At 35.5% G+C, this 15,145-nt stretch overlaps 1 protein-coding gene across 1 annotated transcript in view; it reads right to left on the reverse strand.

The window, feature by feature from the left end:
* Nucleotides 1–919: 919 nt before the first annotated feature.
* The window catches only part of PPP2R5A (protein phosphatase 2 regulatory subunit B'alpha), a gene marked incomplete at its 5' end in the record, with an annotated part of 92,510 nt that continues 78,284 nt past the window's right edge, over nucleotides 920–15,145 (reverse strand). The window contains 9 exons of the mRNA XM_079698673.1: nucleotides 920–2,137; nucleotides 4,166–4,267; nucleotides 5,190–5,317; nucleotides 5,406–5,525; nucleotides 5,819–5,869; nucleotides 11,007–11,060; nucleotides 11,869–11,977; nucleotides 12,896–12,955; nucleotides 14,455–14,585. Coding sequence (XP_079554799.1) covers nucleotides 2,005–2,137; nucleotides 4,166–4,267; nucleotides 5,190–5,317; nucleotides 5,406–5,525; nucleotides 5,819–5,869; nucleotides 11,007–11,060; nucleotides 11,869–11,977; nucleotides 12,896–12,955; nucleotides 14,455–14,585 — 888 coding nt within the window. The 3' untranslated portion in view covers nucleotides 920–2,004. The remainder of the gene's footprint in view (nucleotides 2,138–4,165; nucleotides 4,268–5,189; nucleotides 5,318–5,405; nucleotides 5,526–5,818; nucleotides 5,870–11,006; nucleotides 11,061–11,868; nucleotides 11,978–12,895; nucleotides 12,956–14,454; nucleotides 14,586–15,145) is intronic.

Genomic DNA, 15,145 nt, shown 5'->3' on the forward strand with positions numbered 1-15,145 from the left:
ATGCCTAGACCGTCCACAAAATAGACATTTAGACCCAACCGTCTCTTCTGGGGAGGCTGGGGCTTGCCTTTTGCTGTGTTCTGTAGCAGGGTCACCCTTTCCTTCTCCGTGTGCTGCCCCCAGTTGTCAGTAAATCCCCCCGGCCGGCCTTAGGTGAGTGTACAGCATCTGGCAAGAGCACTGGACCTGGACGGCTGAGGTGGCGGCCATTTGAGAGCATCGTAAAATAGGAGCCACGTCCCGAAATGAAGAGGAGTTTCTCCTGGTTTCACAGCAAGCAGAACGAGGTGCTTTCACAGTGACCTAGGAATAGTGTGCTAGAGTTGTTTTTCATGGATGTGAAAGAGTAGAAGCAGACACCAGTAGTTGAAAACTTTATAACAATCATCTCCCTGCCCCCATAAAAAAACAGTGCTATTATTACTTATAGATTTTGAGATAGTTAGTTATCCTCCTAGGTCTATTTCATTTTATTATTTTATTTTGGCCGCACAGCACGGCATGTGGAGCTTAGTTCCCTGACCAGGGATCGAACCCGGGCCCTTGGCAGTGAAAGCATGGAGTCCTAACCACTGGACTACCAGGGAAATCCCATGGGTCTATTTCAATTAAAACTATGTACATATGTACACACATTTAAGGTAAGTTAAACCCATCCTCCAAACATAAAGGGACATGAAGGAAGATGGAAGGATATCCTAGAACTTAGAATTTTATGTGAAAATTCTATACAACAGATATACTTTGGTAAATGGCTAGAACACTCGACTCTGGCACACAATCTTCCTATTCTTTAACTGGTGTACAACCTGCAATTTGCCTTAAAATTTTCTCTGTATACACGTATGTATGTACGTAGGGGCAGGGGCAGGCTTCTTCCGAGCGCCTAACCTTAGTGCTGAAAAAAGCAAAGTCGACGTAAGGCAAAATACAAACATAGATTTATTAAATGCTGCTCAATCCCCCAATAAAGATCTTTCATTACAAAACAGTTTTCCACACAACTGCAAGTTAAGAGATTGGAATGGTACTCTGATAACAAAATGTGAGAAAATACTTGACCAAGTAGAAACATATACGACTTCTCTATAGTCAGCTTTTTCAGAACCCTACAGAGGAAGCCTACTGCATTTCCTTTACATAAAGCCAGGCAGTGACAATGAGCGCTCTGCATCACCACACCGTGGGACTCAAAGCCTCCATCCCTGCATCAGGAGGTACTGGAGAAGGGCAGGTTGTGAGGACTGGAAAGGCCCTGCCTTCAGCCTTTGGGAGGAAGAGGAGGAATGAACTGAGAGGCAGGCTGTGTTCACGGCACTGCCCCCACTAGTCTGTGCTCAGCGCTCTGGGGAGCTGCAGGTGAAGGGGGATGTTCATAAGGATCGATCTGAAGAATTTGGTTTACTTTCCCAGCTTTTATTTATAATTTGTGCTTTAAAAAGCCTGGAAATTTAAGTTTTTGCTCAAATTCCAGAGTACAGTAATATCTCTATGAAGGAAGGCTTAGGGCAAGTAATTCCCTCCGTCATATTTCTGGGAGAGATGAAGGGAAGGATGAGAATTACACCTTAGTTTTATTTTAGGAAAGTCTTTTTCCTAGGATGTAACTAAGGTCTGCGGCAATGTGAAAAGCACATTATCAAAGGGAAAAATATACAGAGCAGACTACTATATCTATGTGCAACACAACCAAAAACAGAATTCAAGTCATGATTCTTACCACTCCCATAATTATTTCACTCATATCATAGATGATAAAGTTCATTCATTTCTGTGAAACTTCAGAAGAGTGACACAAATCAATGATTAGACAAAGGTTACAATATACTATGGCCATGATATAGCACAGAGCTATGTTTAGTCCATATATTTTTTTCATTTACAGTTGCCAGAAAAAAAATTGGCCTTTTAATTATATTATACTGATGAGGTTTGTTTCATAATTTTTACATATTTCAAAAAAGTGTACAAAACCACCTATCCAACGGAGGTGGAAGGCTTTTTTTATTCATCAGTTGTATTGCTGAGAATACTGTGCATGTTGTAAGCACTGTTCTGCTTTTCTAGAGCTTTCTTTAGCTTTAGCTCCTCCAATTTTTTCCATAATTCTTCACGTTCCAATTCCTTCTTTTTCTCCCTGTAAATAAAGCAAGACTTTTGTAGTTAGAAACTTTTATTTCAGAGCTTGAAGAAACATGCTGTTTGGCAGTTGGCTGGACTGTTCACTCACATTTCACTTAAATCCCTCTACTAAAGCATTTGAGACTTTATATTACCTAGAGCACCACGTTACTCATCTTCATCTCCTAAGTGTAATACCACGTCCGTGTGGCTCCTGTACCGACTGAAAATTATCGTTCGCCTTCCCTCCCTGCATTTTATCACCACCACCGACTGTGGCATCTGTGCTTTATGGTTGGCAAAGTACTTAGTCACCTCTTGCAGTAAACCCCTTGCAGTGGGTTTTTGCCGACAGACTGAAGTGCTGGTCACGAGTCAGCCTGGAGCCATTTCCAGGTGGAAGCCACACCATATCCTTTGGCTCCACATCGCTAGCTGCCAACCAGTCTGTGTCTTACTATGTGTTGTCTCCTGCATGTCAGAAGGAGACTTTAAAGTTTGAATAACCTCTCTAAAAAAGCAAAACTCAAAATATGTTGCTTCAACTACTTAATTTCAGTTCTAAAGAGAACATTTCTGAATAACTTGGACCAAACTATTCTGAAGGGCTATCTGAACATGTGAAAAAACCATGGGCTTACCGTTCTGCAGTTACATATGCTTTAAGGGGACAAAAGTGCTGACTTACGCAGCCAGTAAGATATAATGATCGCTCTTAGTTATGTGAAATATGCATTTTTCAAATATAAGTTTCATATGATCCTAGGCATTTTTCCTTCTTCACATTGCTTCCTGGGACTCAAACTATGTACCTAACTTCTATTCCTGCCTGAAAGGTGCTATTTAAAAGAAATAATGCATTGAGTTAGTTATTGATGGATTAGGATGGCCTTGAAGAAGAGAGATCCTTTCTCTACTTGCCACCAGAAAACCAGGACTAGGAACTTATAGTCAAAATAGATCAGCTTTTCCAAACAGAATAGTTAATACACTTATTAGAAATAAATGGGCTCAGGTACAGCAGTTATTGAAAGTGAATAAATATATGAGAAGGAAGTGATTTTTACATTATTTTGTAGTAATTTATGAAATTTTCAAAAAGAGGTAATCACTAAGCCAAGTTCCTAAATGCTAATGTGTGTGACCATTTATTCACTAAAATATATATTGCAAGGAACAAAATATCAGTAATAGTACTCAGGCACAGGCATACCCTTATGTGAGTTTCCTCTTCCCAAAAGGGAACTATACTGACTTTAAAATACCACTTTGTTAAAATGTGAAGCTTAGGGCTTCCCTGGTGGCGCAGTGGTTGAGAGTCCGCCTGCTGATGCAGGGGACGCGGGTTCGTGCCCTGGTCTGGGAGGATCCCACATGCCGCGGAGCGGCTGGGCCCGTGAGCCATGGCCACTGAGCCTGCGCATCCGGAGCCTGTGCTCCGCAACGGGAGAGGCCACAACAGTGAGAAGAAGCCCGTGTACTGCACAAAAAAAAAAAAAAAAAAAAAAAAAAATGTGAAGCTTAAAAACTATCAAATTATTGTGCAAGGAACAGTTGAAGAATAAGCTCACTATGGAAGCCCATGTGGACAAAAGCAATTCTCATAAATGTAAAAATAATTATGTAAAGTAGTATTTAAAATTCAGCATAAATTGTATTTCACAATGCAGATGTTATCATACTGATAAAGTCTAAGGCTCAGAATGAGATAAACAGAATTTATGATCCACATTAAGATCATAATCTAACCATTAGGAGTTTACCTGGAAATGACTTTAAAGTACTTATTAGAGACATTCAAATTGTAATGCTAAATGTAATTGGCTTTTTTGAATTTTATTTATTTATTTATTTTATACAGCAGGTTCTTATTATCTATTTTATACATGTTAGTGTATATATGTCAATCCCAATCTCTCAATTTATCCTACTGCAGCAATTCGCTTCTTAAACATAATTTTAACTTAGAATACCTTATTGGACTGAATCACATTCAACTAATCTAAAATGTACAGATAAGTCTATAAATAAAAATGTCAAATACCTTTGTCTTTCAGCTTTGTATGAACTAGTAAGATCATCGAAAAGCTTGCCGTTCATCTCCATGAGGGTTTTCAGCACATTGTACACCAGTGCTACAATGGTCCTAAAATGAAAACAAGCCAGTGCTGGGTTACTGATGCTACTAACAGATGGGAAATGTAACACTATCATCTCTGAAATGGGTTAGATGCTAGCTGACTCAGTCAATCTATTTTAGAGCTGACAAACTGAAGTTCAATAAGTTTAGTAATTTGCTCAAGGTCACACAGCCAGTGGTAGTAGAGATGGTCGGTCTGATTCAAAAACTCCTTCCATGATACAGTCCTTCCCACTGTATCATGCTTAGATTAAACCCTAAAAATGTTATGGTCAGCTTCTTGTCTGCTCTAGAGTCTACTATCACAAACCCTGAGTAACAGCATTAAAAGAAGTTGGAAAAGATCCAATTACCGTAAGTTGTAAGAAGAAAAGTAAAAAACAGGATAAGGATGTTACAGAATTTAGAATGTATACAATCTAAACATCACTGATGTGACCTTGAGCACTGAAGCTTCTCCCTGGGCTAGGCCAGCTATGGAGGTGAGACTGGATACTGGCAGCACACAGTCGCCTGTGCATCCTCTACAGATGTTGGGTTGGTCTCCCCAACAGGGATTAACCACACACTGGTACAGAATGTCACACCAGACAGTCCCTAGATTTGCAATTCTAAATAGAAATTAAGAACATACAGGAGTTCAGGATTTCTGAGCATGAGCCACCCCTTCTCCTTGGCCCTGCAATAAACTTTTCTCTGCTCAAAAAAAAAAAAAAAAAAACCAAACAACAAAAAACCCCAGAACATACAGACACACATACAACTTCATAAAACTCAGTGCAGAATAAAATATAACTATGTGATGTTAACCTTGGCATCAATTCCAAATCTGTACAGGTTTCATAAGTATGAGTTATGAGATCAAATGACAAAGAGGTCAAAAAAACAAAAACACAAAAATAACACAATCAACATAAAAGACACTTACGGATTCCAGTGTTCTTTGGAGATTTTGTACAAACTGCCAAACATAATTGGCAGAATTTTATCAATATTCTCCTCAATCAAACTAAGAATATATTCATTGTTCCAGAAGTACAGCGCCCTTTCTGCAACCTAAAAAAAGACATTTAGAAATGTCAAAACTAAAAGAGAAAAGAAGTAATAGTATAAAATAAAAATGGCTTCACTGAAAACATCATACCTGAAAATGAGAACTGGATACACACTTGGATATCTGCTTAAAAAGGGGCTCTTCAATTTTTTTGAATTGTGTTGGTTCAATGACATCTAAGATTTCTTCAATTTCTCCTAAAAACATCACCTAGGTTAAAAAAATTTTCTTTTAAGAAACATAATATGACAAATTACATGATGTTAATATAGAAAACACAAATGAGAAGGTTAACCTACAAATTAAACAGTGGATGAAAAAAATCTTGATAGTATATGCAATTTACTACGATGTACAGATATTCTACCAAGTCTCTCTAATCCCCACAGAACATCTCCCGCTTGGTAGCAGTGATGATACACCCAGCCCAAAGAAGCATGGTTTATAGCCCTGAGATTGAGAAGTTCTAATAAAATGCACTGTTTTTGTTGAATGAAATGCACCTCTTTCTGACTGCATGTTTTTGGCCAAAATTTCAGCAATCCTCTGATCACCTGCAAAAAAGGGAAAAGTTTATTTAGCATGAATTAAGCAAAGAATCTGGTTAATCTCAGGAAATTTTAAATAATTGTGATAATATCAATATTCATTCTGATGGAGAACAATAGTGTTCAATAACTATGTATATCCCCTTACTCTGCTCAGCTTTAGACTTCTACCAATTCAACAGATACTTATTGAGTGCCTTTGTACCAGATACTGTTCTAGGTGCCAGGGACACACTGATGAATAAGACAGAAGGAGGTCCCTGATTTTCATGAAGCAGGAAGACCAACATAAGTTAGCAATTAAACTTATAAATAAAATAATTTTAATAGTAAGTGCTACTTCCTACTAAGAAATTAAAGTATGAGATAATGACTTGGTGGGGTGAGGAAGGGAGGTTATTTTAGGGAGAAATTAAGGAACAGATAATTCCTGTTATTTAAACCATTATGAAGCACCCAAAAAAGCCAGAAAGCTTCCCAATTTATTTCATGGCTGGCACAGTCTTGATAACCCAAATACAACAAAACAAGGGATCGTGAATTTAAGTAAACATAGTTGCAAAAATCTGTATTAAACCGAATATAACAGTATATTAACAGAATACTGCTACCTACCCAATAACTTATTCCAGAAATTCCAGGATGGTTCAACTCATTATAGTTATAGATTAAAAGGGGGAAAAAAACTGTATGATCATCTCAAAAGATTTTGAAGTTACTTGATTTTTTGATTGATTACATATTCTGATAACAATTTAGTAAGCTAGAACTAAGAATTTATCAGAAACCATCAGCAATCAACTTATATAATGGTCTCTTGGAAATTGGCAGTAAAACCATTTGGGCCTGGTGCTTTTGTGGAAATAAATCTCTGACAGCCTTTTAAGTAAATTTAGTTATTGGTCTTGTCTAGTAATGAAGAACACTCATCCAAATTAAAACTGGGGAAGAACACTGTTCTGGAGCCAATCCAGTAAGATAAGAATCTGATGAATAATGTTGAAAAGGGATATCAGAATTATACTTATTTGTCTAAGTGTATGATAATTATATACTGCTTAAATATTAAAAGATGAAAAATTACTAGAATGAGTAGGAAAATTCAATTGTGGTCAGATAAAAGATAAATATGTAAAAATCAATACCTTTTAAAACAAAGTATCAGTTACAATAATCAGAGAAAAATAATTAAAACAATAAGGTAGTAGCATGGAAACTGACAGAGAAGATATATGACACAGAGGAATACCTAGACAGACTCAAGTATATATGAGGTTTTAATATATGACAAAGGTGGCATTTCAGTTCCTGGGAAACAGCTGAATTAGTCAATTAATTGGTGGTACTTGAACTGGTGGCTCACCAGTTAGAAAAAAAATTTTCCTCAGATTTTAAGGAACTCCTTTGGTAGGCAGACTCCTGAAATGATCTCCTATGATCCTTACTTCCTGAATTCACACTCTTGTGTAGTTGAGTCCTTCCCTCAAGCGTGGATTGGCCTACTGACTTGCCTCTAACCAACAGAATGTGGCAAAAGGGACAGAATGTCACTTCCATGAGAAATTTACAAAAGATTGTGACTTCCATCTTATGAGCAGACTCTCTAGGGCCTTCTCGTCTTGCAAGCTTTGATAAAGCAAGCTGCTATGTTGGAAAGGCCCAAGTACCAAGGAATTGAGGGTGGCTGCTGGCCAACAGCATCTGAAGAACCAAATGCTAACAACAGTCACGTGAACTCAGAAGCAGATCCTTCCTCATCTGAGACTTTATATGCAATGCTATACCTGGCCAACACCTTGACTGCAGCCTTGTGAGAGACCCTGAGGCAGAGGACACAGCTAAGTCATGCCTGGATTCCTGATTCACAGAAACTATGCAATAATAAATGTTTGTTGTTTTAAGCCACGAAATTTTGTGATAATTTGTTATGTAGCAATAGAAAACTAAAACAATTCCTTACCCGTGTCACACAAAAATTTCAATTTCAAATGGTGTAGTGGGTTGAATGGTGGCCCCCAAACAGATATGTTCATGTCCTAATCTCTGAAATCTATGAATGTGAGTTATTTGGAAAATGGGTCTGTACAGATATAATTAAGTTAAGGATCTCAAGATGAAAGCATCCTGAGTTATCTGGGTGGGCCCTAAATCCAATGACAAGTATCCTTGTAAGAGATAACACAGAGGAGAGACCGAAGAAGAGGCAGCAATGTGATATTGGAGCGATGCAGCCACAAGCCAAGAACACCTGGAGACACCAGAAACTGGAAGAGGCAAGGAACGGAATCTCCCCTAGAGCATCTGGAGGGAGTGCAGCCCTGCCGACACCTTGATTTTGGACTTCTGGCCTTCAGAACTGTGAGAGAATAAATTTCTGTTATTTTAAGCCACCAAGGTTGTGGTAATTCGTCATGGCAGCCCTAGGAAACTATTATAGATGGAATAAAGTTTTTACACGTAAAAACTAAATCCATAAAATAACTAGAATATGATACTAGAGAGTATTTTTATAATCTCAAAGGGCAGAAGGATTTTACTTAGCATGACATCAAGGCCAGAAGCCATAATGATGAATAGATTCCACTACATAAAAAATTTTTAGTTCTTTAAAAAGGCAAATATTAAAAACAGTATATTCAAAGTTAAAAGGAAAACTCCAAATGGGTAAAAAAAATTTACAAAATATAATAAGCAAAGGCTTAAAAGTAGGCAAAGGACACAGAAATACAAATGACTAATAACCATATAAAAGGATGGCTGTAATAATTTAAAAAAGCCAATTAAAATATTTCATACCTATTAGACTAGCAAAAATTTAAAACAATATTCAGCACTGGCTGATAAGGGAAAATAGGCACCTTCACACACTGTACTCTCTGACCCAGCAATATGGTTTTAACTTCAGTAATTTGGTTTTATATTTTTTTGAATTTTATTTTATTTTATTTTTATACAGCAGGTTCTTATTAGTTATCCATTTTATACATATTAGTGTATACATGTCAATCCCAATCTCCCAAGTCATCCCACCACCATCCCCCCCACCACTTTCCCCCCTTAGTAATTTGGCTTTTTAAAAATTTTACATACAGTAAAATTTTTTCTTTTTTTGGTGTACAGTTCTCAGGGTTTTTTATACACACATAGATTTTTTTTTTTGTAACCAACATTACAGACAGGACACAGAATAATTCCAATACCCTAAAACAACCCCACACCCAGCAACATGCTTCTAACAATGAAAACTCCAATAACTCAAGTGTCCATGAATTGGGGATTGATTAAATATGTTATGATAATCCATATAATGGAATTTGATGTGACTAGTGAAAAAATGAAGCAGATTAATATGGAAAGATATCCACATTATATTGACAAGTAAAAAAACCTAGTCAGCACTGTCCCACTGTTTAACCTATACATAAATATATGTACAGAAAAAAATTTATAGAAATATATTCACCAATTTATATGGTTATCTTTAGGGGATCAGATTTTAAGGAACTTCCTCCACATTATGCTTTATGATTTTGTCTTGTGTGAACCAAATTAACACATTACTTTCATAAATGGAAGTAACAATAAAGTCATTTCCATTTTGGAAAATAAAATAATTTCAATAGAAGATCTAGGGACATAAAGAATGTAATAAACTACCTAAAGCTCTGACTTATTTACAATTTGTAGGAAGCTTTGATATGAATGCCAGCCTCCTAGAAAATGAGTATTAGGGCTCAAACCCAAGTACTATGGCCTTAATTTTGGTGCTAGAATAGCCTATTAGTAGAAATTACAAGATCTCTGTATCTACAGATCTTTATGAATTGATAAATATTTTCCTTTGTCAACTTGGACATTTTATCTCCTCATGCTGCTCCTATTTCTATTAACCCAACTCATCTAAGCCAAATGTCCGGCCATCATCCCTCTCCCTAACCTTTTACTCTATAAAAAGAAATCAGCTGTCTCCCCCATCCATTCCATATTAACTTAATTATATTTATATCTGTTTATTATTCACCAAGCATGAACCATGTTATGGGTTTTCTTTGTCTCAATTCTAATGAGAGCTATCATGGATTTGCATTAAGTTTTACTTCACTTTAGAGGTTTATGTGTTTTCATGTAAATACTGGGCTTCTAATTCTCCTATTTGTCTTTAAAAACTGTTTTTAGCTGTTTCCAGAAAGAACTGCAAGCCTAAAAAGTCTAAAACTCTAAACATCAGGGAGTGGAAAAATATCTTTCATTCCTTTACACAGACAAAGCTCAAGTCAAAGGGAGAACACTAAGTACATAATTTTTTTCAAGTGCCTCTGGTCTAAGAAAACTCTAATATAAAGAAAATCATATAATTTAAATCCTTCAAACCCCTTGCTATTCTTCAAGAACTCTTAGTTTAAATATTTAGATTTAGGATACCTAGAAAACACCCTCTCAAAATACTTACTTCACCAAGGTTAAAATGTTGTTTTCTATGTTTTTATCCTTTTCTGTTTTTCCCTAAACTTATCTTTTGTTTTTCTTGAATCTTCAATTTTCATGATAACATTTTTATTCTCTCCTGAATCTCTGTATTATAGACAATTAGTAAGCAGCAGAATTCAAAGACTGAATTGCTATGTTGATTCATAAAGTAAACAATCTTTATTCCAAGATTATGTCTTAATCACCAAAGGCAAGGAAATGTTTTCAATCCCTATCATGTGGTTTACCGTTAATAAGAGGGGAAATCCTATTTCTAAAGAAAAAACAAAACTCAAGGGAATAGTTTTGGGACCCTTACAGTATGTTTTATGTTTTACTTTCAAAAGGTGAATGAAGATTAAAAAGACTATCACTGAAGGTACCATGTATATAAAATTTCACTGTAGTCATTTGATCCTGTCCTCATACATCTTAACTACTATATATTAATTTTAATCTACATTTAAGTTACTCAAGACATACATTATAACTCATGAGAGCTCCCCATCCCAATCTTGTTCTCTGAGTACACATTAACCTCACTTTCCTTCTTCTAAATGATTTTAGTTTAAAATATATTACTACTACTGTTTGGTAACTCTATAAGGGAATAAAGAAAGCTAAAATAAAATGCTACAATGTAGACCAAAAACATAAAAATAAGTAAAACACTTACAGGTTCTGTTAGTGTTGTATCTTTCTCCAGGAACTGTACAACACAGTAGGCTAGCTAAAATACAAGGGACAGTTTATAAATATCACTGAATGAAATAACATTTAGTAATGCAGCATTTTTATATTTAGCTAACAAAACTACCTCATTTTGACAAACTTTATCACAATATATAAAAATGAATATACTCATAGTTGTGCAAGTCACTTCTACTTCAAAAAAGATGTCCTTTTTTCAGTAGTAACTTCTGAATATTAAGTTAACTGAAATATTAAAGAAAATGTAGTTGGACATATCAATCTTTCGATATCATTTAGGTGGCAGACCAGTTCTTTGGGGAATTAAAAGCACTGTCTTTGTCTTACAAATCAGAAGTGTAACTATAGCACACTAAATTAATAGATACATACACAGATAAATAAATAAAGTTGACTGAAGTAAGACTAGAGCTAACATTTTAGTTTTTCAGCATGTTTCTAACATATATGCTGATATGATATTATTCTTTGAGTATTAACAGAGGAAACTAAAACCATTCTCTAACTAGGTCACTGAGGCTAGATGGAACATTCTGCAGATATGTGGGATTTATCAAAGTCACACAGTGAGTTAGGTCAGGGCCTGGACCAGAAAAGAACTTGATCTTTCCTATATCTATACTTACAGTTCATTCAGCTTATTTAAGAACACTAAATATCATAATGCTTTAAAAATTATGATACAGTAAAAATTTGCTTTGGGCAACTTACAAAAGCAAATTGCTTAAATATACTTAAAATTGCCACCTCAATATTTCTCAGTTTCTCTGCCTTTATATCAGTCTTTGAAACAACATTCATTTCACCTGAAATCTCCTGCAACTTACCTGGGCATGAAACAAAGCTAATCCTTTGGCAGTATGCATAGGAATAAGAACCTTCATTAGAAATTGTTTATGTTCTGCTTTCAGTGGCAATGCAAAGCCATTGATAATACTGGAGGGAAAAAAAAGCAGGGGAAGGGTTACGTAGTTACTACTTTATTTCTAAAAGTTATTACATCCCCAAGTACCTAGGAACTGCTCTGCTTCAGTCCTGGTGTTGAATGACTTACTCATCTGCAAACTACGTTAGACTATCACTATGAAGTCTGCTTCTTTAAGTCATTCAGTGATCCCAAAAGAAAACGAGGACTGCCAATTTAATGTCCCAGTAAGCAACTTCATGTTTTCTATAAAGCCTATCACTTATTCATGCCTTTATTTTTCTTCTCTAAAGCACAGGAGAGTCAATATCACAATATTGTTAGAATTTTCAATATATTCTGAAGTAAATGGGTAGTTTCTCTTACTTTATTGAAAGATCTGAAATTAAGTTCTCTCCATAATCATTCTCTAAGTATTAACAGAGGAGACAAAAACCATTCTCTAAACATAAATAGAGGGTCTAAACTTCTCTCATGTTAATACTGCTATGTGGTGAATAAGGAAGGCAAAAATGTTCATATAAACTAAAATCAAAGGCTGTAGATTCTTCTAAAAAGAACAGATGTATAGGAATGATCTATCAACATCTGAACAAGAATTCCTGTAACTTCATCAAAGATTCACTATAACTTATTTCATCTCTTCCCAATCAGATCCTATAGGTTTCTGAGGCAGTCTGGCAAGATCAGGCATAAAATATGCCACAGCTTCAAAAGCACAAGTCTATTCTGAAACAGATGTCTTGCATGGCACTATTTTAATATGCTGACCCCCTAAAAAGCTATAATAAGAATTCAGTTGAGAAACTATGCCTTATACTATATATTCAAACTCTAAAATATGAAATAATTTCTCCAATCCCAGCTATTTTAATACATAAAGCATTCAAAGTTACTTAATTCTTAAAAAGAACAAAAAACTGACCTACCTTCCTAATATTTCAAGGAGTTCAGCAACACCATTGAAATGTTCTGTTTCATATATAAACCTAAATTTAAAATAAAGATAGATATAAAGAAAAATCAAACATCAGAAAATTAAACTGAGAAAAAGATGTAGGAAGGTACAAAGAAATCTAAGGGGCAAATATAAGAAATGTTCAAGCACACTTTAGGAATGAATTCTTTGTAAGCTATTTTGCCCTAATCAGTTACTTCTTAGCAATCTTATAAAAGAAGGTCTATTTCCTATTAAACCACATATACTTTTGCTAAAATTTGCTATATATTAAGATAACAATATAATTTCATCTGGAATATTTTATTTTACTTTACTTTACTATAAGGAAGATGGGTCTTCTCAAAGAAATACTTTTTAAAATAGGAAACCTCTACTCATAGGCAACTCTAAGAGAAAAGGACTCATGTAATAAAGCCACTTTTATTCAGAAGTTCTCTAAGCCTAAACTACACAGGCTGACTAGCTTTCTAAGATTAGGGTCGCCTTTAAAGTAGGGAGTCATAGACTCAAATGATGACAGGATAGGCAGGGAAGATACCATAAATGATGGGCAGGGCCCCAGAGAGAACAACAGAGAGCTGGACAAAGATGTTCTCTCTAGAGGAGGCAATATTTCTCATCTCTGACTGTTACAGTGTGAAAATGCTAGCCTAATTTTGCCACATTGTCAACTCAAACAAACAAACCAAACCTGAAATTTGGGTATTAAAGCAAAATCTCCTAATCTGAAGCAACTACTCAATAGATTTCATTGATAAAGTGGTCAAAAGATAAATTTAATTAGCTTTGTCAGAAAATCGAATGAAAATACTGCCAAGAGCTACTGATTTAAATGGTATTTATACAAAATTTTTTAAACAAGTGCTCAAATAGATAACCAGACAAACTCTCCTCTCAATAAATTTTAAACATCAGTAACACCGGTATTATCTACTAAAAACTGTCTTCATTACTACTATCCACTTAGATGAGAAGTTACAAGAAAAAGTTAGATGCAATCAAATGATATCCACAAAACAGGCTAAAAATGACTCAAATACTATCAGTTAAGTTTCTAAGTTTCAGACTTTAAAAATTAACCTAAAGGGGCTTCCCTGGTGGTGCAGTGGTTAAGAATCCGCCTGCCAGTGCAGGGGACACAGGTTCAAGCCCTGGCCCGGGAAGATCCCACATGCCACAGAGCAACTAAGCCTGTGTGCCACAAGTACTGAGCCCGTGCTCTAGTGCCTGTGAGCCACAGCTACTGAGCCCGCGCACCACAACTACTGAAGCCCTGCACCTAGAGCCCATGCTCCACAACCAGGAGAGCTGCCGCAATGAGAAGCCCATGCACCTCAACGAAAGAGTAGGCCCCGCTCGCCACAACTAGAGAAAGCCTGCATGCAGCAACGAAGACCCAATGCAGCCAAAAAATAAATAAATAAAATAAATAAATTTATTTTAAAAAATTAACCTAAAAGAACTGGAATAAAAAGAAAATATGGAAGGGAATAAAAAGTGCTGTATATGAATACACAACCAATTTACCTGAGGAAAATGTTGTTAATTTGTTTTCTGATGAATGCTCTTAATCCAAGAAATTTCCCATAAATTCGATGCAGAACAGTCTTCAGGAAGTCACGTTCTCTGGGATCTTCACTATCAAAAAGCTCCAGGAGCTTTAAAAAAAATCTGAGAAATTACTTTTTAAAAATAATCGAGCTAAAACTTCACTCTATTCTAATTTTGATTTTAAGATAATCCACAAAAGCTTTAAAAGTTTTAAAAAGATTCTGCCTCATCAGATTGACTTTATTCTTGCTAAATAATGAAACTAAAGAAAAGCTTATGGAGTATTTTTTTAATTTCATTTTGAAAAATGACACACAATAAATAATATAAACACTTCAAGAAGTGGAATATTGTTTTTTGGCCTTGCCACTCATTTTAAAATGCTGACCTACTCCTGACTACTAAACATGGCTCATAATTTTAAAGTGTTGAAATGTGAGAGATTTTTTAATGTTTTTTTATAGTATGTCAAAACTACATACAGAATCTTAAGCTTGTAGACCGCAAATTGTTAAATAAATGAAGTTTAAAAAATACACATGCACAAATGCGTATTTCTAGTTTACTAGGAAAATTTATACAAACTAAATAAGGCTTCTTTTTTTGTGTGATCTTACACTAAAAACATTCAAGTCACCATGCCAACAGCTCAAAAATTAATATTTAG

Source organism: Hyperoodon ampullatus (assembly GCF_949752795.1).
Source record: "Hyperoodon ampullatus genome assembly, chromosome: 2".
NCBI classification, from domain to species: Eukaryota; Metazoa; Chordata; class Mammalia; order Artiodactyla; family Ziphiidae; genus Hyperoodon; species Hyperoodon ampullatus.